The sequence below is a fragment of the Argentina silus genome (genome assembly GCF_951799395.1).
Source record: "Argentina silus genome assembly, chromosome: 9".
Lineage (NCBI taxonomy): Eukaryota > Metazoa > Chordata > Actinopteri > Argentiniformes > Argentinidae > Argentina > Argentina silus.
Genome location: NC_139663.1, coordinates 18,600,813 through 18,625,255, shown reverse-complemented (window position 1 = coordinate 18,625,255; position 24,443 = coordinate 18,600,813). Strand labels below are relative to the sequence as shown.

General features: G+C 42.3%; 2 protein-coding genes across 2 annotated transcripts in view; both read right to left on the bottom strand.

Annotated features, from left to right (window-relative positions):
* The window catches only part of mapk8ip3 (mitogen-activated protein kinase 8 interacting protein 3), a gene marked incomplete at its 5' end in the record, with an annotated part of 37,807 nt that extends 32,283 nt beyond the window's left edge, over positions 1-5,524 (bottom strand). The window contains one exon of the mRNA XM_083676657.1: positions 5,219-5,524. Coding sequence (XP_083532783.1) covers positions 5,219-5,524 — 306 coding nt within the window. The remainder of the gene's footprint in view (positions 1-5,218) is intronic.
* A 5,155-nt stretch (positions 5,525-10,679) lies between these two features.
* Positions 10,680-18,443, bottom strand: jpt2 (Jupiter microtubule associated homolog 2). Its single transcript, XM_083676346.1, has 5 exons — positions 18,200-18,443; positions 14,788-14,939; positions 13,659-13,804; positions 13,122-13,170; positions 10,680-11,949 (listed from the first exon to the last, which is right to left on the bottom strand). Exons 1-5 carry the CDS (start codon positions 18,253-18,255, stop codon positions 11,720-11,722), a joined length of 633 nt encoding a protein of 210 aa, XP_083532472.1. The 5' UTR covers positions 18,256-18,443; the 3' UTR covers positions 10,680-11,719.
* Between the last annotated feature and the right edge of the window lie 6,000 nt (positions 18,444-24,443).

Here is a 24,443-nt window from a genome sequence, read left to right as displayed (position 1 = left end):
ACCTTGTGTGTACAATGTACTATTGTTAGCTAGTTAATTTTTCAGTTCTTGATACATTTAATAGGGTTAGAAAATCAAGCTTGTCATAGCTTGTGTAGCTAGTTAGTAGCATCACCTCTGAAGTAAGTTGCTAGCACTGATTTACATCTTTCTCTTTTTCTTCGAGGCAGCAGCTGGCCGTAGCCTAACAATTGTGTGTAATTGTTATAAATCATTTGATAGTTTTACCAAATACTGAGTAAAAATAGCAACACGAGAGAGCTTATAGGTTGTCAAACCCACTTCCTGTTTTTCTCTTCAAAATAAGAGTACTGCCCTATAAACAGATTAAATACTAGTCATGCTAAATTGTAACCAGTTAATCTGCTGCTCTGCAGACAGAGTGACCTGTATATTGTGTCCCAGCAGAAGCCATTAAATCTAAACCTACAGACCTTGACCATCATTGCTTCAGACTAGGATTCTTACCACAACGTTGCCTCTCTTTCACTAGACCATTGTCCCATTTAGACAACATAGGGAACTCATTGGACTATAAAGACGTTTTATAGAGACATTTATTACACTATTAGACAGTTATCCTGAAATATCATTGTTGTTGTTAATTAATCAATTTTGCTAATGTTTTCAATTATTATAAAAGTGTACCCAGAGAGGCTTGGAGAACCGGTCTGCTATTGCTGTTGTCCAGTGAGTTCTTGTCATATCAGAAATTAATCAATAAGTGGAGGGTCTCAGTTTCAACCATATCTGATGAGGGTAGTCATGGTGGTAATTGTAGGACAGAGGCATAGATAGATAGAGTACATCAATTAAGAGTAATTACACCCATAATTACACACATCCGGTGTAAAAACTAGCAAATACAATTTCCCAACTGTGCAAACACTATGCAACAATTGCAAATACGATTGCATTATTTCACATCAGGGTTAGTTTTCAAAGCATTTATAAGTGCATTTATAAAGCATTAGGCTGCACTTTTTGCATACATATGCAATTGCACTTTTAGAATACATAGGGGAAAGAAGCCTTTTTTTTTCCAGAGAGAGCAATAAAACTAATATGTTTTGGTCCATCATAAATCTTTATTGTTTAGCAATAGACAGTGTTGTTGTTGATTGACCTCAATCTTGGATACGATGGAAGGGAACTCAGGGAGCAAGTTGTTTCCTTTGTTTATCAGTGGGTCTGCTTAAATGCCTCGTAATTTGAGCCGTGCTGTGTTCATCACTCCCAGAATCCCGAGGGAGGTACAAGGGCGTGTTGTTGTTTCTCTCTGGCCTTGAAGAGATGCTTTCTCTCTCTCTCTCTCACTGTGTGTCAGTATCTTTCTCCTCTGTCTGCATGCTTATCTCTCCCTCTCTGTCACTCTCTTTCTCTCTCTCGCCCTCTTCCCCTCAGTGCACCCCCTTACCCCCTCTATGCATCCCTGTCTCTCTCTCCATCTCTACGTTATTGTCTTTCAATCTCTGCCTCCCTCTTTCTCATTTTCCGTCAGTGCAACTCTCGGTCTCTCTCATCCTCTCTTTCACTGTGCCTCTCTCTGTCTTGTTCTCTGTCTCAATCCATACCTGTGTGCTCTCCCTCTCTCTCTCTCCCTCTCTCTCTCTCCCTCTCTCTCTCTCTCCCTCTCTCCCTCTCTCTCTCTCCCTCTCTCTCTCTCCCTCTCTCTCTCTCTCTCTCTCCCTCTCTCCCTCTCTCTCTCTCCCTCTCTCTCTCTCCCTCTCTCTCTCTCCCTCTTCTCTCTCCTCATAAACACAAATCAGGTTACAGCGCCAGCCTCTCTCTGTGTGCTATTGATTTCCCATGATTCCACGCCCCATCCCCCGCAATGCTACTGTCTTAGGCACACACAATCACATTACCCTAACCCTAACCCTAACCCTAACCCTAACCCTTCAGTTTTAGTAAATTTGCTCGTATATATGATCTCGCGTGTCAGTGTTGCTTATTGTCAACATAATACACTGCATAATTCTTGTAGTGTGCATGCATTGATTGCATTTTGTGCAGTGCATTAAAATGGTAACAATATAAAAGACATCCGTGTGGTGTTGCTGTTTCATGTCTCTCTGGCTGAAGGATATTATATTATTATCTTGTTATAATAGTTAATAGTGTAACGTATCGCCCTGCTCCTTAGTTTATGTTTGTCTTTGTTTCATGTTATTCATTTATTGTTTCCTGTTTATTTTTGTGGTCCTCACCTTGTCTCTGGTTTCAGACACTTCACCACCTGCCCTTGTGTGTTTCTGCCTGTGTGAACCCCTACACCAGTCATGACAAAGTTTTTTTTCTCCTACTAAAACTAGGCCCTAGTTATCACAGACTAACTTGACTCTTGAGTGTTGACTCAATTTATCGACACCACTGTTTCTGCTGGTGACTTTGTAAACTGAAGATTATCAATTGTTAGGATGATTGCAGTTAGTGTTTCTGGGGTACCATTCAGGTGCAAAAAGGGACAAGATAAATGGTAAACAGATTTTCTAACAAAGCCACTAAAGGGATTGGCTAACCATGAGTCTGTTACCTGTGTACTGCATATGGTGGTAAGTCATTTCTCACCATTATCAAAGGGGCCAGCTGACCGGTTTTGGCTGGTAATTGCTTTCTCTTATGTTGTTAAGATTACAGTTCCCTGGCAGTTACCCTGCCTGTCTTTGAGGTCATCACTATCTCTAGTTATAATATGCACAGTCCAGTAGACTGTTTATTACACATTTCATCCACCTACTAATCATTATCTATTACCTATGACGTTCTAACGGTTGTTAGTGACTAACTATTACATGTACAGTTCAAAAGTTCATAGCTACTATATGTAAATGAGATCTAAAGAGATGATGTAGAGATTGTTAGCACTAATAATGTTGATGTTCTACCAGGAGTGTCATAATTTCATCTACATTACTTTTCTACCTGACCATACAAGGCATGCTCGTAAATTATCGTAGTTGCCTCGTGCCCCCCCTGTGTCTGAAAAATGTATCAACATAATCCACTTACTTATTAAAATATGACACCGTTGGTGTGATTTGCTAGGCACAGTTTAAGCTTACTCTTGGACTAATAAGCACTTTCAATTAAGATTTTCCATTGAAAATAGTTTTTAGCCAAGGACAAGGCTAATCTGTATAATCTGTGTCTGAGGAACTAGTCCCATCAGTCTCCCAAAATTAAAGTCTGTATGGTTTCATCATCCAATTCAATATTTCTAGTGCGAATTTAAAAGGTGTATGCCGGTAATCATGGTCTCCCAGTCAGTTGTGTACCCACTGTCGTTCACTGAGTGATAGCCTCTTGTTCAGTCAGAAATACAGTGGGTTACAAAGTAAAAGGCCATAGATTCGATCCCCGCCCGTTACAACGGTGCTATGACCCGAATCCCACAGTCGGCTCAGCCAGTTGCCGGTGGTCTCAAAGAAATTGGAGATCAAAGGGAGGTGGATGTGGCGCGTAAAAGGTGAATACTTCACCTCCTGGTCAATGAAGTACCCACTGTCGCTCACTGAGTGACAAGCTCATGTGGGGTTAGGGTTAGGGTTAGGGTCAGTAAGATGGTGGGTTGCAGAGGGAGAGACAGGACGCTATGACATATTACTGTTCACAGTTCCCAGACTAAGCATGATATGACATTGTCTGTTTATACCAGCTAGCAAGTGGCTAGACAAGACCATTGAATATAGACAGTACACTTTGTGCAGAGAGCACTGGTATATAGGCTATAGATAGTCTGACTGAATCCCTGGGTCCATAAAGTAGACAGTGCAGATAGAACTATTAGACTGCCTTACCTGCTGCCACCATAACTGTGTGGATATCATTAACTTGACTGTTAATGGCATCAAGGTCATCCTTACAACAGGGTATATGAAAAGGGTGTTGGGTAAAAATACTATGGCCAAATCCAGGGTACAGAGAGTGATGTTACAGCTAGGACATTTACTCTGGTGTGTGTAGAGTGAACACTGAGCTTGAATGAAGAGGCTCTGTCGAAGCAAAGACACATTGCAGACACATCGGAGTCAGCAGCAGGGCTAAGCTGATGCTAGCTTGGATGCTTCAGGTGATTTTAGATCTGCATCTGCGGGATTACATCTACGGGATTACAGGTGGTGCATTATGCTGCTGGGTGCCCCGTTTTTTCTGTGGCCAAGGATGGAGGGAGGATGAGGGGGGCAATGAGAGGCAGGGCACAGTCAAGCACCGTAAAGGGTATGCCTTTGCTTTAAGTCAAATGCCGTTCATCTTTATCACTGCACAAAACTACTGTAACCACCCAATGGTCCTTCAAGACAAATTCTCCAGGCATCAATTGTGTTTTGAGGCCTGTGAAGTCAATAATTCAGCTAGCATAGGAACTGTAGGCTAACTGCAACTTTTATAGTGGCCATTTTACTGTCAAAGTCCAATTCAGATCCTTTTGAGGGTGTCTCTGTGTGTTTCTACACATGACATAGGCCAACTTGGATTTTATCTTTTCCAAATCAGTTTTTTGCTGCAAAAAGTGTAGGGTGTCTATTGTATATTTCTACCTTTGTTTTCCTATTTTAGCTCCATTAATCATGTCCAGAATGACATTCAAATCGAGATTCATTATTCATTATGCAATTCTGTAGGGGACCCATTTAATCATTCTCTTTCCGGATGTAAAATCCACTTCACTTACTGTAGCTCAACAACTAAAATACATATTTTCAAACTCAAGGTGTCATATGATTTTCTGCAGACATATTTGAATCATAATTTGGAGCAGATCATTTTTTTACCAATAGTTTTAGTTTGGCATACCTTCGGAAGTGAAACATTGAGTCCCAGGGTTATACTGTTGTCGTGGAATTTCCCCTAACCGTACTCCTCGGTTTTGAGGATGTGTTGCATTCTGAGGATGCTGCTACCATCTCTGCCTGTAAGCCAGGTCTGCTTGAGATGTGTTGATATGGCAGAACCATGATTTGGACCAGATATATGGAATTGAAAGTACCACCACTTGGACTAGATCAAGGTCAGTAGCAAGCTGATAATTCTATTGACTCTTGAAGAACAAGAGTTCTTACCACTAGCAAGAGGAGAATGGATGGCTCAAACATTACAATCAGCCTAGGCTACAAAGGAGAAAAATAAAGATGTGGTAATGATAATTCTGATTGTGGTTGAGATGGTGGATGCTCAGGTAGGCCTACTGATAAACAAAACGCCACATCAACCTCACCTCCTCTGCCTGCTTGCGCAGCGCCTTCTCGCGCTCGTACTGGGTGATGAGCTGCTCGTTGTCCTCCTTTAATAGCTCGAGTTCCACCTCGTGCTCCTGGTTCTCTGTCAGAACCGAATCGAGATTCTCCAGAACGTTAACCACCAGTGGCATTAGCTCCTTGACCACCTCCTCGTCGTAGCTGCGGATAAGCCGCTCGAACTCTCGGTAGATACTGTTGGCCAGGCCCGACACACGCTCCGACATCACCGATACGGACCCATAGTCGTCCTGGTAGACGACCTCGTCGATTTGAAGCTCCATCATATTGGCAGCTATGCCTGGGTTCCGATTCCAGGTGTGGAGTTGTTCTGATACAGTTTTAAGGCAGGGTGGCCGGGATAACAGAGACAATTGGCAAATTAATTACACTCCGTTCTGATTCAACAAAAAGTCCAAATTTCCCCGTTATTCCATTTCCGACTGTTTCGAATTTAGATGGCATTCCATCACTTTGGCAAATGTGATCATTGAGGTATAACCTTGAACTCCTGGACCATTTCGAGAAATATTTTTACGTATAGCCTATTTTGCAGGAGGGACCCCCACCCTCCCCGACCACCGCTGCCGTGCCGCAGCCTCGAGGAACGCTTTCAAACGCACCCAGCTACAGTCCTCCTCGCGTCAGCACCATCCAATTCCGAGAGCAGTCGGTTCGGTCCTTACCGACCCGTGTTTCGGCCGTAGCTGAATCCATAATGAATGATAAATATGTCCTCAACAACGCACCTGCCGCTCAGCAGCCGCAGCTATGGACCCCAGCCATTACTGGGAGCAAATCCGTGGGAAAATAAATACATAAATACACAAATAAATAGATGTAAAATCAATCCCGTCCCCGCCGACACCCAAGCTCCCTCTCTAAAGCATATTTGTTTCGTTTTTTTGGTACCGATCCTGTAGTCGGTGAAGCACGGGCAAGCGATGCCGTTTCGTGGCGCTGTCGGGACGCTCCCTTTGCTGTAGATGGAGGGGCCAGCTGACCGGTTTTGGCTGACGTCACGCTGTCTGCATTGAGCAAGCGGGCAGTTCTGTCTCTCTGTCGTTGTCACAGTACCTCCTCGTCAGCGTTGTGGTGGCGTGAGCATTGATCACGACGCACGCGAAATCTGTTATAACTGGTTTGGAGGAGGAAGTATTTTATTCTATTGTCATATCGGCATTCGGCGGAATACTTCTCCTGCAATCTAATACGATGGTGAGGAAACAGGCGACAACACCTCCCCCACACTCATTCTCAACACGGGCCCCCCAGGGCTACGTGCTTAGTTCCCTTCTGTACTCCCTGTACAGTGTACACCCAAGACTGCGTGGCCACGCATGTCTCCAACACCATCATTAAGTTTGCTGACAACACCACAGTGGTTGGCCTGGTCACTAACAATGACGAGACAGAGTACATTTGGCATGGCACCTAAGATCCTCACCAACTTTTAGGTGCACCACTGAGAGCATCCTGTCTGCATCAAAGCCTGGTATGGCAATTGCACCACTCAGGGCCGTAAGGCTCTACAGAGGGTGGTGAAGACTGCTCAGTCCCTCACTGGAGCCGCACTCCCTGCCCTCAAAGACATCTGCACCAACAGGTGTCTGAGGAAGGCCAACAAAATCCTCAGTTCCCAGCCACCCCAGACACGGACTGTTCGCCCTGCTCCCGTCTGGCAGACAGTACCGGAGCGCCCTGCCTGGGACCACAAGGTTCTGTGGCAGCTTCTACCTGTATTAAAGCGTATTAAATCAACCATGTTAACAACTGTTACGAACATTGCTAGGAAAGTTGACTCAATTACTACTATGGTTTGTGCACTTGCTTTAGGGGTGGCAGGCATGGGTTCATTTTCAGCCATAGAGTTGTGTGCTACACTCTCTGTTTGTTACAATACCTTTCTTCTAGCACAGTGCTGCATAACCAGGGTCTTGGAAGATTATTAGCTCAGCTGATGAGTTAGCTTAGAACATATCTGACCCTAGCCCTATTGATAAGTCCTTTTGGCAGACCCTTGTTGTGCTCCGGCACCACATGTACACCATACATCAATGTTCCTGTATGTTCACATTATATAACCAGTAAGATCACACACACACACACACACACACACACACACACACACACATCACACAGCCACCCCCTCAAATTTGAAGCACAATGAAAGAGGTATAAGATTATAGAATTGCTTTCTATGCAGGTAAAGGGAATTTTTTAATATGATAGAGTGCTGGAAACATAATTAAACGTTCTATATGCCCGCATGTTAGTCAAGATGGTCTTATTAATACGCTACCATTTAGCACACTAGCTTGCCAAAAGCCAGCTAGCGGAAAGATAGTACAGAAGTTAAATGTGCAGGTATCTGAAGTGGACTTCAACTTCTCCGACACTGTTTGGACACCCTTCAAAATGGTGACGCAAAAATTGTAGAATGTAGTAGTGGTAGTGGAAAGGAGAACTTTTTTAGCCAAATGGGCCATGGTCTATCCAATAATCTAAAGATTCCACAACTGTTACCCCAGGTCCGGTAATTAGTGTGTTTACCCCCTCTACTGGCAAGAATGAGTAAACCAATTATTGGCTAAAAGCCCCATTTAACTGACAAATCATTATTGAACCATGGGCTGCATACTAAGAATTATGAGCGGTCCACTACAGCCTAAAATCGGACCTAACCCCCGGGAATTCTCCCAAAGTGTGTGTGTGTGTGTTTGTAAAAAGGTGTAACTTGGACAAGATTAAGCAGATGGGCTACTAGGCCATTTTTATATTAAATAATAATGCATTACGAGGAGAAATTAAATGAAAAGTTAAGCCATTAGGTGTACAGTGCAATTCTGAGATATGCATACAAAGTATGCAGTATAAAATGTTATAACAGTTTAATGCAAGATATAGACTATGAAATAGACTATGGACAATGACAAATACACAGACATAAATGTAAGAAAACAACAATTTTTGGCAAAATCTGTGAAGACATAAGAAAGGGTTTAACAGGTTTCAAATCAACTCACAAATCTCATTGAATGTTGCTACTTTACTGCTTATGTTAGCCTAAAACATAAAACAATTTATAGGTTACTATCAATTACTTTTAGTTACATTTAACTGAATTCTTATAGGCCTACTCAACAGTTGTTGCTCTAGTTTATCTGTGTTATAATGTGTTGTGTTTCTTTACAGGTATTACAACCCCCACCTTGAAAGATGGTAAATGACAGTGCAGGGGTCCTGTTAGCACAGTGGCTATATTATTGTGGAGTGAATTCCATTAACGCAACCATCTGGAAACTAAATTAATACAATTTCAGTCTATTTTAAGACTGTAAAACATGCATTCACATCAGTAAGGCTTTGTATGGTATCCCGTCAAAGACGCAGCTGTCCTAAAGTTAGACATGTGTTTACGAAGAGTTACTCAATCGTTCAATGGCATCCCGTCATGGTCATGGTGTTAGTAAGGCATTTGTACTCTTGCTTCTCTTTATTTAAGGCACCTTATTCCCCTCATACGCGTCCACCTCCGGAGTGGGATAGAGAGATCCAATAACATTCTGATCAAAATTAGACTTTTCCGAAAAATGCGACCTGGCTAGAATGTGGGTCAGTGTATGGTCAGTGTACCTTGTGTCTGTACCTTGGGATAATTCATTTTTATTATTGTTTTCTTGGTGATGCTTTGTAATTCTGGGGTATTGTGTGTGGATTGACGGCAAGTCCTTTTAATTTAATCCATTTTAAATTGAGTCTATAACACAACAAAACGTGGAGAAAGTGAAGGGGTCTGAATACTTTCCGGAGGCACTGTATGAGGGAGAGATGAAGGGGGACGAGTGAGAGAAGAAACAACAGGGACAAGAACACAACAAACTCTACTCACTTTAGCTACCAGAACATCATCTATGTAACCTAACCTTTTATTCAAATTAAACTGTGTATATTGTTTCTAAGTTCATGAAGGATAAGTTCATGAAGGATTTCACTGATTTCAAACTCTAAAATGGGTCAATTTGACCCGTAACATAACAGGAGAGTTAAATATATACTAACCCTAACCCTAAATAAAATGTTATGGGGAATGGGACGTGACCAGTTCATCTAGGGAATAGCAGTGTGCTGGATAGGCTCATCATGAATGGATGGTGTTGCAGTAGAGCTCAACTCTTTGACTAAAATCAAATCAAAGTTTATTTGTCATATACACAGAATACAGGCAGACGGTGTAATGAAATGCTTTGGGCAGACTCAGGTCAGCACAGGATTAGCACACAAATACGATTGTGTTTGTTTATGTCATTGAATCTACATACATTTTTCAGACCTCTGCAGGCTTTTAATAAATAAATTAAAATTAAGACATGCAAACTGTACACATGCACTGTAAACACATCCACAACAACACATTAATAATAATAACGCATTCATTCCAAGAGCAACTATCAGAATCACCTATGAAAACATGAAAGGTACTGCACATTATTTTTTGCAATGCGCCTGGGAGGGCAACAGTCTTTGATCAACAAACAGCCACCACACTTCATTCAAAGTAGGCCTAGTACCACATTGTTGTTGATGTTTTATTTTTGGTTCAATCTCAGTAGCAAATCATTACGATCCTGAATGCACCCCAAATCCCAAAGAGCAGCTGGGATTGGTTCAAGACTGATGACTGCTTAGTGCCTTTTAAAATGCCCCAACTCATGTGTGAGAAGTAACAGTTCATAGTCCAAGCCATTTGTGTAATGTTATGAAACCGAAGAGCCATCTCACACCAAGTGCTGCCAAAGGGCAGGGCCAGACAAAGACATCTTTGTCTATTTGATACAGAAACGCATGTGATTGTGTTTACTAAAAAAGATTAAAGGCTTTGCTTGTGTATTGTATATTCAGTTTGCCCTTAGGTCATTTTAAGAATGACTGCACATTGAATAATGGAAATATTTCTTTTATTACATTTACGTGCAACCTGGGAGTGTTTTTCAGCACAACAGCCCACCACTTGTTTTGGAATAAAGCTGGGGGATGGGGATGGGGATGGGGCTGGGGCTGGGGCAACGTAACCCCTCCCAAATGCATATAGTGTTCTAGATGCCAGGACTTGCTGTCAATGGCATTCACATGAGAGAACATATTTGCAGCTATAAAAAGTTTGTTGACAAACAAACTCACGTAAACAACGGAGTAATACAACCTGCAAAGAATGTCACATTCCAACTGACTGGCTGACTTGACCGCATGGCAAATAAAGCATTGTTTGTTTGTTTGTTTGTTTGTTTGTATGACTAAGTGGTGTGCCAGAAATCTGACACACAGCCCTCCCCAAGTTTTTCCATCTTAAACTCGAAGCCAACTGGCGATTTGTTATTTAATCAAAACTGACTTTCCCAGTACATGCGCCGAAAACTCTGAAAAAAGGACAAGACTTCGGTCTCAAAATAACAGTTTATTGCAATACACAGGTTGTCTTTTTTGCGTTTCTTCTGCTGTGCACGTTGCCTGCCTGGCACGCCAACACTCAGGGGATAGGCTGGCACTAAGATACCGTGAACACGAGTGCAGTGGGGTGGGTGGGCAGTTAAGGTGGAGGGGTCTCCACACGCCCACCCTTATTAAGGTCGTCATGCACTTTTCCAGAGTTCACTTGTATGCAGCAGTTTTAATTTAAAACATAAGAAGGCCCCCCCTAGAGTGGATACCACATTCAATGGTGACAGTACAATTATACCTGCACAATACATTCTGCATTTGCATCAGTGATATAAAATCAAAATGGAATTTCTCAAAACAAGAACTTAAGGGGTGAGGTGATAGTGGATTTTGGCGTTTCTCTGCAAATCTATTTTGTTTCTCCTAGCCGAGATCAGACTAAAGACAGGTGAGTGAGTTAGTGAGAAGAAGGAGATGTAATGGTAGGACAGAATGATCATGATTGTATACATCAAATGGATGATCTAAACCGTGATATGATCACGTTAGTGGTCTAGGCGGGTAAATCTGCAGCCAGTCAACATGTCACTTAGCAAACATAACAGAGGGGCTGTGTTGGCAGGTGAACAAGGAACAGTCTCCATTATCTACAGGTAGCACAAGAGCAGGTCAGAGTTCAACATCATTTAACTTTGACCAGTGGCATGTCACGGATCAAGTCTGAACCATTAAACCCAGCCATTTTCTATTTGGTATACAGACAAACAAATGAACAACCTGTGTTTGATCTACACAAAACATCCAAAGCCATGTAAAAAAAAAGAAGACGAGAACATTTCCAGCAAGGAATTGAACAGTTTAAAATGATTGGCCTGTTCAATGATTGAGGAGTTTCATCCCAATAAAACAGCGACAGAATATCTGTTTAAAACAGACAAAGAAGGGCAAGGAATGGGTTAGAAAGTGCAAGAGACAGAGAGCAAAAGGGAGGAACAGAGAAGTGGGGGACATGGATAGAGGAGGCGGAGGAGGTGCGGGGGGGGTTAGTAGAAGACCACACTGGACTTTCCTCCTGGGGGGTTGAGGACCTTGTTGTGGGACCTTGGGCGCGGTCCAAGGTGGGGCTCATGGTCCTTCTCTGGAACCTTGCTGGGAGAGGCCGCCTTTGGTTCCAGATTGGCCAAGGAAGGTGCAGGTTCTTCCTTGGTGGGCTTGGGAGGAGGGGGGACACTTTCCACCTTCACCTCTGCATGCCTTTGCTTTGGCTGAGGAACTGAGATAGAGAGAGAATTTGCAAAGTTTTAAGCACTGCTATAGTCAATGAATGGTGAGTGTGTTGGCCCAAAATGGCTGTCAGGTAAGGCTACACAAGGGAGAGTTGCCAATTTTGGACCTCAGTCGAATCATTGCCCTCACCACCATGTGGACATGTGGGTATCAATTGGTTTAGGCATAGATGGCTTGCCATAATGATTGTCACAACTATTTGTATTCAGCCTGTTAGTCAGTTTTCAAAAACAAACCTGCCAAATTAAAATGTAGCCATGTACAGTGCGTTCAGCTGTTTTACCACTAGTACACCACAACTAGCTACATAAAATGTCCACAATTTCGAACTACAAATAGCTGCGCTTGTTACTTTCGGTTGAGTTGTACATCTGTTATTTAGCTGCATATAGTAGCTACCTACCCAGTTAGCTTGGATGGCTAGCTTATTTGTGCTGTGTTCAATTGAAGTTCACCTCAGCCAAGTGACACAAGTTCCTCCGTCCCTTGCTCACTCCGGCAGCCAACTTGCCATGGACGCTGTCTGTTGCCAGTTGGCCATAGCCTTACAAAGGTCCAGACTGTAGACAGCCAACATGCAGCATCCACGGCAAGTTAGCATTGTGAGTGATTCATTGTGATTCAGCAAATTGTGACTGTCTAAAATGAAGATGAGAAGTGCCACGTTAGCCATACAGCTAGCTATATCAGCACAGCAGGTGCTTGTGATTGTTTTATAAATTACAAGATGGTCGAGTGGCTCGAAATCCAATGGTAACTGTTGTCCACCCCGGCAACTAGCAACATAGCCACCGCAGGCATGCACAGAGAGGTTTATCAGTGAAAGGCTTCATATTCCGTAATCTAGTAGTGCGTCGTTCTTGTTTTAGAAAGCTTTGATATATTCCCGTGAAAAAGAGTCCTACCTGTGGATTGATTGTCTCCAATAAAAGATAATTGTTTTTACCTTCTTTTTTTTTTTTTTACAACTGAGTATCTGGAAGTTTTCTTTGTGAAACTCTCTCACACAGACACACACGCACGCACGCAGCCTTCCAGCTCAAGCTAGCTATACAGCCAGCCCCCACAGGCAGTATGAACGTTAGAACTCAGCCAACGTGGTGGTTTCAGACCCGGTGAAAAGCACTGTAGGGAACCCATTATCAGTAGTGAACTCACCTGGAGGCTTGGGTTCAGGAGTGGCACTTGCACCCATGCTTATGTTGTCCTGTTGAAGAGAGGGAAAGCATGTTGACTAATCATCCATATCAATTATCTTTACAGGGAAAATTCAGTTCTGAATTCCAAATAAATTCATACGCGTCACATGCAAAACATTCAGAATTCCACAATAAATAAATTCAAGATTAAATGCATGTTATATCTTTTACGGAAATATTTTTCATATTTGAATGAAGGCAAATAAGGAGGTACTTGTACAGATATTTAACTAAGTTCAAAATTGCATGGCCAAATCAACTCAACTCTGACAAAATGGATGTTGAAGTGTGTGGTATTTCCCCGATAACATCCTTTGTTTTTTGGTCATCAACAGATGAAGTTTGTGCAAGTTGCAGTGGCTATTCAAACAAATCCAAAACACGGATTAGAGTCACTCCATGCCCCAAAGACTACTTTTAAGGTAAAGAACCATCTAACCAGTTGTCATTTCGGTGGACTATCCAATTTAGCGGTTTCTGTGACAGGGAGGTCTACCTTTGGTTTGTTGGGGTGGCTGCGGAGAGATTGAGGCGCACTCTCTGCTCCCCCGAAAATGTTGCTGGTTGGTCCACCAGGAGGTACTGGATTCTGCTGTTGGCCTGAAGCCTTTGAGGCATCAAATATCCCACTGCTTTTGCCTCCTGCATTGAGAGGAAAGAAAGACAAAAGGAGTTACACTAACTTATCTGACCCTTACTCAGCAACCTTAATGACGGAATAGCTTCCTCATCCTCAACCCACAGATCAGGAACATTCTCCAGGGGGTAGGGGTGAATTTGTCAGCGACTACCGTCCACAGAATGTGTCACCAACCAAAATCACAGTGGCTTCACTCTAAGGCGCAAACCACTAGTTATCCTCAAAAAGGATGGTCAGGATACAGTTTGCTAAAAAGTACCTAAAAAACCTGCAGTTGTAGCAAATCTACAATGCAACAAAGAATGAAGCACACCAACTTATATAACTAATATTTGTCTTATCTGTCTGACTGCAGGCTTTTAGGTACTTTTTAGCAAACTGTAACCTGACCATCCTTTTTGAGGATAACTAGTGGTTTGCGCCTTAGACAAATTCAAGCCTACCCTCTGGATCAGTAATCAGACTCAGATTTATTCTAGGCGGTTGCTGGTTAGAGACCTCCGTTATGTCACTGGACCAATAATGGTCTACTGAATCTTGTGACACTGAAGTGTTCAGATAAGGCAGTCATGGTGACCCAGTTGCACTTCATAGGTTTAGTGTGTGCCAACTTGACACACAGTAGCAGTGTTTCCAATGAATAGGCCCGGCACCCCCCAGCTTTGCCCTGGTCAAAACCTTTGGAGGTAGAACTCAATAGCAAATGTAAGTAACGGCAACTCTGGATGTGGATTTATGGACCTCTGTACCCCATCTAAGTAAAGATGTAGGGGAAACCACTGCAGAGTAGCACACACAGCATCCCCCACATCAAAGCTAAATCACAGTGGATGGGGGAGATGCGGTGTGTAACACTCATGAATGGCTCGCTTTTCTAAATTGATATGACATTGTGATGTTTTCACCACATCCTAGAAAAGACAGACAGGCCCAAGACCAGCGAAGTCTTTAGCTTGTCTGCTTGCCCATCCATTGCACCTCTAACCTGGCGGGTTGGAGCGCTTGGGGCTTTCCTGAGGCTGCTCCTGAGGGGCAAAAATTGTGGAGGCCATCTTATGCGGCCTTCTGGACGCAGCCGTGTCTTCTTCATAGCCACCGAACAGGTTACTGGAGCCACCGCCGGGGGGCCGCAGCACTCTATGGAATAAAACAGTAATCTTGGTCAGTCACAGGTACAGCTGTGTCACGGTAACCCACAGTGGTTGTGTCAAGCCACCAGCGGGTTTAGAACAAACGACCGCCATTGTTGCTTTTCTCCCCGTTTTTTTTTTTGTTTTATCGTCCTCCACATTGAAAGTCGAGGAGCTGATGTATGATTCGGTCTCTGTCCGTTCGTCTCTCACAAAATTCTGTCAGTTCGCATGTCACACACTTTATTGCCGACTCCACTGGGACAACTTTAAATGAATCTTGGGTGAATGATGAGTCTATACAGATGCGGCATTTACAAAATTATACTGATTGGCCCCATTTTTATGAATCTATGATGAAAGATTCATCATGCCATAGAGATCGTTTAGGAGTTGAGGCGACGCCTCAAACTAATTTGGGAATATTTTGAATATTTAACATTTTTATTTTTTTCAATACGTTTGTTATGCAGCATAATTTAATATAGACACTAGGCCTACATCAACACACAAACCAGTTCAGGTTTGAATGCATTTGTAACCAAATCATTTGGCTGTGCAAATATTGTGTCAGCCTATTGGTGAAATTTGTGTTTGAAGTAAAGGCGTCTTATATCAATTCCCGAGTTAGTTTTCTTTGGTCACAGAAGGTGATCGCACCAAGAGGAAATCAAACAATTACTGTGAGGTTAAAGTATAGATTTTCCACTTTTTTTTGACAATATTAATAAATTATATATATACACACGGCCAAAAATATTGGCACCCCTGCACTTCTTTCAGATAATGCACCACTTCTCCCAGAAAACTGCTGCAATTACAAAAGCTTTGGTATTCACAAATCTGATATCATTCCACATAGAACTCCAAAAATGGAATGGACAAAATTATTGACTCCCTCAACTTAATATTTGGTAGCACACCCTTTGGAAAAAAATAACTGAAATCAATCGCTTCCTGTAACCATGAATGAGTTTCTTACAGCTCTCTACTGGAATTTTGGACCACTCTTCTTTTGCCAACTGCTCCAGGTCTCTCAGTTTTGAAGGGTGCCTTCTCCCAGCTGCTGTTTTGAGATCTCCGCAGGTTTTCTATGGGATTTAGATCTGGACTCATTGCTGGCCACTTTAGAACTCTCCAGCGCTTTGTCCTAGACCATTTCTGGGGTAGGGTTAAGTATATTGTCCCGCTGGAAGACCCATAACCTCTGACAGAAACCCAGCTTTCTGTCACTGGGCCCTACATTGCACTCAAATTCTTAGGCAGCCTTCAGATTTCATGATGCCATGCACACAATCAAGGCATACGGTGCCAGAAGCAGCAAAACAACCCCAAAACATCTGTGAACCTCCACCATATTTGACCGTAGGGACCGTGTTCTTTTCTTTGAAGGCCTCATGTCATTTTCTATAAACGGTACAATAATGTGCTTTACCAAAAAGCTCTATTTTGGTCTCATCTGTCCACAGGACATTCTCCCAGAAGGATTTTGGCTGTGTGTGTGTATATGTTCTCAATTCTTCATGGCAATTCTTCATGGCATTGATTCCACAAGATCTTGGAAACATTCCTAAGATTCTGGTCCATGATGACATAATCACATCACACAAATCCTGCAGATTCTTCAGGTGCACTTTCAAGCTGTGAATCTCCCGTTCTACTATATCCCAAAGGTGTTCTATTGGATTGAATGCTCAGCTGGTCAACTGCCATTGTTGGGGTTTTTCCATTAGAACCAATGGACTTTTCCAAGATTCTATTAAGGACATTCAACACAGTCAGTTTTTCAGGGTTACATTTTGATTGGTCAGAGGTTTGTGGGCTTGTGTTACCTTATTTTAAAGCTCAGAGTGTCCTGCATCCAATAAATAAAATTATTCAAAAATCAAAGTAATGCATGTTTAGATAACCTCTAAGCACTGTCAGAGCATTTCATTCAGCCAGAGGCATTATGACATGGTAGTTTCGACATGTCCTGAGCTTGCGCAGGTAGTGAAGCATACAGATGAGTAGTATCTTGTTTATGCTACTAACTGTCATAAAGACTCACCAAGCTTTCACAATGAGGGTGGGCATAACCCTTTCTCATAGATAAACGCATAAATATTGATTTGATATGCAAAAAAATATATATAAATCCTAATCATTTAACCTGCTTTATTTTGAATCATGGTATACATGCAAATAAGACGGTCCGACAAACAGAAGGCAACATGAACAATTTGCCAAATATCACCTTAGGTTTACTGATATACCTATGGTAACTCGCTAGGCCAAGCCTGTTCCGGTCACCTCCCCCCCGGGGCTTACTGATAAACGGCTGCCTATGCTATAGTATAACGAAGCAGCGGACGGGGAGCCTAGTAACCTGGAACTGGCAAAGTATATATTCGATAAGCTCATTTCAAAACCCTTAAGTGTTTGCTGTGAATATTTGTCACGGCCATAGCCTGCCTTGTTTTAGAGAGGCTGATATTGAACAACTGAGTTCTGAATGTCAACTCTGTCCTCGTACCACTTCTCCCGCAGACAGGACGAAAAGAATATCCCTGAAATTGGCCACTTAATTGCAGACTGCAAGAAACGGGTTTAACATTGGCATATAATTTTCTCTAACATGCATATACGGGCACGTGAGTAACATGGCAAGACCAAGTTTGTTCGAAAAAGCCATTGGTACATTTTTCATGTCCTGCCTACTAGGTAGCTGTTATTCAATAAGGCAATAAGCAACATATTTTAAGCTGTCTAGAACCTACGTTTTTGGCACTGTGTCGCTACGTAATCTGGGACGGTGGTAGGGTACCGGCTAAACAGTCACGTCAGCCGATCCATTATTAACAAGACGGGTCAAGAGGAGAACGTATTGCACTTCGTAGCTAGCAGTTCTCCGCAGCATACACGCCCTGCGGACAGCCTCTTGGGAGAAACTGCGAATTGAGAATTGTCTCCGGGACCAAGGCGAGCCATATCATGTGTGCTACAGACAACACAATTATCTAATAGCCTACTATTTCACCGATATCCCAATTGCTGGATACATCCAACGTTAGATGCCAGCTCAAAACACGTCGGAGCTAGACAACATTGTCAGCGACCTCGATTTTTAGCTAACACAACAGCGAAGTTCGTTGTGCAAGCTAGCAAGCTACCCTACTTTGCTAGTTAGCCAAGCGAGCGCGCGGCCAAATATGGTGCACAACTAGCTAGCACAGTTATCTTGTTTGGCTGCTGCAAATATTTGGTTTATGGATGAATAACTCTCACCTGGAGCTCGTCTTCGCACCATTATCAAGCCCTTGAAACATGTTAGTCGATGTCATTGTGGCGCCCCTCTTCCAACAGTGTGTAGCTAGCTAGCAGTGGCGTGGCGTCAGTTTAAAAAGTTTGATATTTGTTGCGTCTTGCCTTAGCTTGGCCTGGACACAAAGCAGAAGGCACCAACCCGAATGGTCAAAGCGTAATCAATCAGTAAATATACTTATTCTTGATTGGTTAAAATGACTATGGTGAACGCCTCTCTCAATCGTGAGTTGGCTCGACTGATCCAGGCTCCCCGAAAGTCTGTCACATGGGTGTTTACGAGTGGTGACGTATCCACTGTAATGGTATATTCCAGGGGTGGCCAACACGCGGCTCGCGAGCCGCATGCGGCTCTTTGCTCATTAATGTGCGGCTCTTCTTTTTAAAAATGATTTTCTATTTAAAAACATAAATAATAATAAAATAAAAATAAAAAATGGAATACACATTACATCTTACATTAACTTGTATTTGTCATATTTTTACTCATTTTAATTTGGGAGTTATACGTTTAAATCTGCATCCTACTGCCGAATGTGTGAATTAGTTGAGTTAACTTATTGCTGTAGCAGCGGAACCAATCCACTGAACTAGCGAACCAATCACATACCTTGAAATTGAAAAAAAAAGTGCTTCAGCGCGGGTTCATGATTTTGCTGGTGAGGTCTTTGCATGACATGTCTGAATTGTTTGGCGGGGGGGAAACATTATAATTATGAAAAAGTTATTTAATTGCAAGGTGTGTGTGTGTGTGTGTGTGTGTGTGTGTGTGTGTGTGTGTGTGTGCGCGTGTGCGTGCGTGCGTGCGTGCGCACTATGTGGCTCTTTGCAGTAGCCATGGCAATTTTTTTGGCTCATAGTCTCAGACTGGTTGGCCACCCCTGGTATATTCCTTCAGTTCTCGGGAACTCGAGGCTCCCAATTGGTGAAGTCATAACTCGGACATGAATGCATTCGAGTGCTTTTGGAGTGGGAACAACTCTTCAACCAATGGGATTTCGTTTTTAATCCACAACGAACGTTAACAAACTACAAACATACATTATACACGAGTGATTGCGATTGATGGGAAGTGTGGTCGATAAACTAATAATGGTTTAAAATTGAAATTCCTCTGTACCTCTGTTAAGTCCCATGAAAATGATCGTACGTCATGATCATCAACCACTCTGTTTTATAATGAATTATTTTCACGAAAAGTCTCATAAAAGATATGTGTATTTGGTCATTCTTAGACTATTTCAGATGCATATGCATCGATAAATCTAAATGAATGACATAATGTAAGGAGCCTTGCTGTGTTATTTACTTGACAACTCCGTGTTTTAACAACTGTCCATGAGTAAATTCCTGTAAAAAGATAAAAACTCAAATAAGACATTAAAAAATCATCTACTCCCATAGAAATAGGGACTGTTAGAATATGTTTGAAAAAAAGTATTGCTGTAATTGAAAGCCTTTTGGTATGCATAATAGAGGTTACCCCATATGATGCAATATGGTATACCAGATGGTTCAGTTCCAGAGGGCAGGCTACAAAATCTTGTGAATTCATGAGGCAATGATCAACACATGGATACCCCTATGTTAACCACATTTCTTCACCCTTCTCTTCAGGTGTTCACTTGTGCACTCCCCCACAGTATTTAGATTGGTATAAAAGCCCATGTTTAGACCAATCCTATGCTTTTCAATCCATGTGGGAAAGTGTACTTCCACACTTCAGGAGAATGGTGGAGAAATGGGGTATTGAAAAACACATGACCCAAAATACAGCTGGAACCCTAGGACAATGTTAATAGTAGCCTACTGTGTACTGACTAGTCACAACAGTGTAACTGTAACTCTGAACATTTGAAAAACAGGAAAATAATTGACAGATTTATTGTTTCAATTATGAGTAGTTTACACATTGTAACCAATGTAACAATATGACAGCACATTTTAGCCCGGCTACTTCTGATCTATCCCATGACCCAAGATATGAGACAGATCAATGCAGACTGAGTTGCGCTATCTGATGTGAGACAATGCGGCTACCTCAGCATTTTCACTCGCAAAAAGTATACATACTCTATAAACACTCTTCAGGAGCCAACCAGAGATTAGAAATGTAGAAATAGATTAGAGATTTAGAGAGGTAGATAATTGCTTATTTGTTTATTTGGTTGCCATGCCAATTATATTAGACCATGCATTCCAGAACTATCAACCAACCGTAGTCCTTAACTACGGTGATATTTTATGCGTTCCAGAACTATCAACTAGTCTGCAACTGCTAACTAACTAATTTTAGTACTAGCTAGCTAACCACCTGAGCTAATTGACTAGCTAGCTGATTGGGTAGCTAACTAATGAGACATACAGTGCCCTGCGAAATCAAGCAATTACTATGGGGTTAAAGTAGAGATTCTCAGCTTTAATTTGATGGTATTTGTGTACATATTGGTTTCACCATTCAGTTTTTCATTCAGTCTATTTTTATAGTCCTCCTATTCATATTCCTTCCTATTTCAGAATACCCAAAAGTAATGGGACACATTTATCAAATGTCCAAATTAAGCACATCAGTCATCATCAAGATAAAGTAATCAATGTTCAGACCAGGGGCCATAGGCAGTCACAATGCTAGAAGAAGGAATTTTATGAGAGGAGAAGGTAAGGAATTAGTTTGTCCGACGCATATAAAAAAAAAACATGGCTAAAAACTGTTTACATAAAACAATAAATCAGTTTCACTTAAGGGCAAAAACACTGACAGCGATGTCACATAGCATTCAGGATTGTTGGGAACAGATTTTTGATGTCATAAGGTTGGCATACGGTTTATGAATTGATGTATAAAGTAACAATGGAGTCATCACCCTCCTTTTTTCAATTTAAAATACAAAAAAATAAAATAATAATCTTGCCACAAAAAGAATGCTTACTATATGAAACATTGAACAATCACCCCTGTGCAGGCTGTGCGTAGAAGAAACGGAATCAATAGGTCATCTATTCTCGTACTGCCCCAAGGTTTGCAAAGTTTTGGTGTCAGGTACAAAGAGCTCAGTTTAAAATCTGTGGAGGCTTTACAGATAGAGTTTTAGGAACTTTATCCGATACCACAACAAAATCAAAACTAAACTAAGAAATGTTTATAGAAAGAGGTGGGAACGGCTGAGGGATGGGATTGAGGAATTGAAAAATGCAATGAAAGTACCTTGTATATCAACATATTATACAGCATAGCTGGTCAAAAATAAGTAAAATTAAAAAAGATTAATAAGATTCGTCCTCCGAGGAGGGTGGGTTTAGAAGGGGAAAAAAGAAACAAAGAATAGGGAGCAGTAGCTGACATGACATACTGGCTCAGTCTGGCTTCGTCTTCCTTAATGTTTAAAAAGTGTAAATGTAGCCATTCAATAGTTAAAACTGTGCAGTGTGGTTCCGAAATATGCATCTGATTAATTTACTGTTAATAATCACGGTTTAATCATCATTTAGCATAAAACCGTGAGATATGTAGTTCGGTAGCGACGTTCAATGTACAGTCTTGTACCGTAGCTATTTTTTGAAGACGTAACAACGAAGCTATCCTTGTTTGATAGATAATGCCACATTAAACAACGACAGGGAACTTTTAGGACAATGATTTGCCTTTTTCAGCTGTAAAAAGAGTGCAAACGGATTTGGATAATATTTGATCGTCAAAATGTTATGCAATTTTTTAGCAGTTGTCCGACTTCTCAGCTCAGCCCAAAATCTTGGCTGCTTGAGTCGCGAAATCGAGTTTTAAGAACGAGGCGCTACTTCTCACCAACTGCATGAAGCAGCACTTTTCATGACCAATCATGAATGTTTTCTTGACACGTGTACCTGAATCAGGAAAAGCCCTATATGCCGCGATGTGCAGACTGTGGTAGGATATAAATCATTATGGTATTTGAGAGTTCTATTTATTGCACATATATGTTCAGTTGCATTCAACACCATTGCCCCCTCCAAGCTCGTCACCAAGCTCAGGGACCTGGGTCTCAACACCTCCCTGTGTAACTGGATCCTGGACTTCCTGACGGGCAGACCCCAGGTGGTGAAGGTAGGCAGCATCACCTACTCCACTTTGACTGTCAACACAGGACCCCCTCACCCCCAGGGCTGTGTGCTCAGCCCCTTGCTGTACTTGTTCACCCATGACTGTTGCCACGCACAGCTCCAACTCCATCGTAAAGTTAGCTGATGACATCACTGTGGTTGGCTTGATCACCAAAAACAATGAGTCAGCCTACAGTCATGAGGTAAGAGTCCTGTGGACTGGTGCCAGGACAACAACCTCTCCTTGAACATTAGTAAAGCTAAAACTAAAGAGCTGATAGTGTGTGTGGGGGACGGGGACGGGGGGGACCATGCCCCCATCTACATCGGCGGGGCTGCACTGGAGGGAGTCAGCAGCTTCAAATTCCTTGGTGTCTACATCACCGAGGACTTAACATGTCACACCACACCCACTCTGTGATCAAGACAGCGCGCCAGCGCTTGTTTTTCCTCAGGCGGCTGAGGAAATTTGGCATGGACCCCCAGATCCTTACAAACTTCTACAGATGCACCACAGAGAGTATCCTGGCTGGCTGCATCACTGCCTGGTGCGGCAGCTGCACCACCCTTGACCGTAAGGCTCTTCAGAGGGTGATGAAAACGGCCCAGTACGGCCTGCAAACTACCAGCATTCAGGACCTCTACTCTGAGAGGTGCAAGAGGAAGGCTGGGAAGATCATGAGGGGCCCCAGACACCCCAGCCACGCCCTGTTCTCTCGGCTACCTTCTGGCAAAATCTACCGGAGCATCCAGACCCGGTCCAACAGGCTCTGCAACAGTTTCTACCCACAAGCCATAAGACTGCTCAATACTTTTCTAACTGAATAGATACTGCAATTTCAACTGTGAAACTTCTTAGCTATACTAAACATTGTGTGTCGAGATTTGCTGTTGTTGTTATGTTTATGTTTCAATACACTTTTTCATGAGTTTGGGGTGTCATTATCAACATAGTTAGCAGTTATCACGATCAATCATCTGCATCATAGTTAAAAGACGATTGGAAAACGCATTGGAAACCCCATTGGAAACCGCACTTCCGTACCCCAGTCGAGAGCTGTGAAACGTCACGCCGTGACCACCCTGGCTCCTCCTATCTCATACTCTGTACTTCCGTAAATGTAACCGGTGATTTGGCGCACGAGAGTGGTGCCAGCCAATGAAAAACGTTAGGAATGATTGATTTCCAATTGGTTGTTGGCAATTCCGTTTCTTGCCAACAATTGGAGCTACCTGACACCAATCATGTCTGTGTCTCCCACAGCTGGTCTTTTTGACCAATCACAATATTTGTTTTTGAACTGGAGTGGGCGTCTTTGACGGCTGCTGTTTTTGCACGAGAAATGCAGGACTGTCAGCACAGTGTTTTAGTTAGCTATAGAGCAGGTTAGCTACATCGTCTTCTTGTCAAAAAGTGAACCATAAAGAAAGGTAAAACATCTTACTTACCTAACCTTATTGCAGGAATTACTCGTATCGTACGTATATGTTTTAAACTCGACATTTCACTTTTGAATACAACCACCAGTGAGCGCGGTGTGTCAGACACTTGCGGCTACCTAGCGAAGGAGCTAACGCGTTAGCCGACTGATACTTCATGATTGATGATCAATCACGTTTAATGAATCATTCTGCACCTTCGAAATAGACTAGCCAGTTAGCTAACATTAGTTGAACAGGTCGCTAATATGTCAGACAAAGTACGAAGTCTGAGCTTCACTGTTTGTATAAACTTAATATCAGCAACTTAACCGAAGGTGTCACACTTGTCTGAGTTAGACAGACATGAAGCTGGCTACACACACGCTTTTATAGTGAGTAATCTTCGCATTGTGGTACAGTATTGGGAAACGAGACGCAAACAGCCAGCTAGCTTGGTTATATTTGAGCGGAATACAGTGAGTCTGACTGACTGACTGGAGGCAGACACCTGTGTTTGCAGCTGCTTTTAGTTGTGACTTCTTCATGACACTTGGCAGCAACTCTTCCCAAAACGACAGGGAACACCTAAGCAAACAGCAGCTAACTGTATGCATTGATGTAATATACCTAATATTCATCCACAGAGTAAATAAATTGATTACAACTGTACGTCATCCGAAAACAGATTATTAGCAATAATGTAAGTTCC

Bases quoted from the DNA above. Each gene is read 5' to 3' on its own strand.
- jpt2 (XM_083676346.1), bottom strand. From the start codon at position 18,255: ATGACATCGACTAACATGTTTCAAGGGCTTGATAATGGTGCGAAGACG. The intron at 14,940-18,199 runs GTGAGAGTTATT...TTTATTCCATAG, and splicing joins GGTGCGAAGACGAGCTCCAG to AGTGCTGCGGCCCCCCGGCG. The intron at 13,171-13,658 runs GTAGACCTCCCT...TCTCTTCAACAG, and splicing joins GCCACCCCAACAAACCAAAG to GACAACATAAGCATGGGTGC.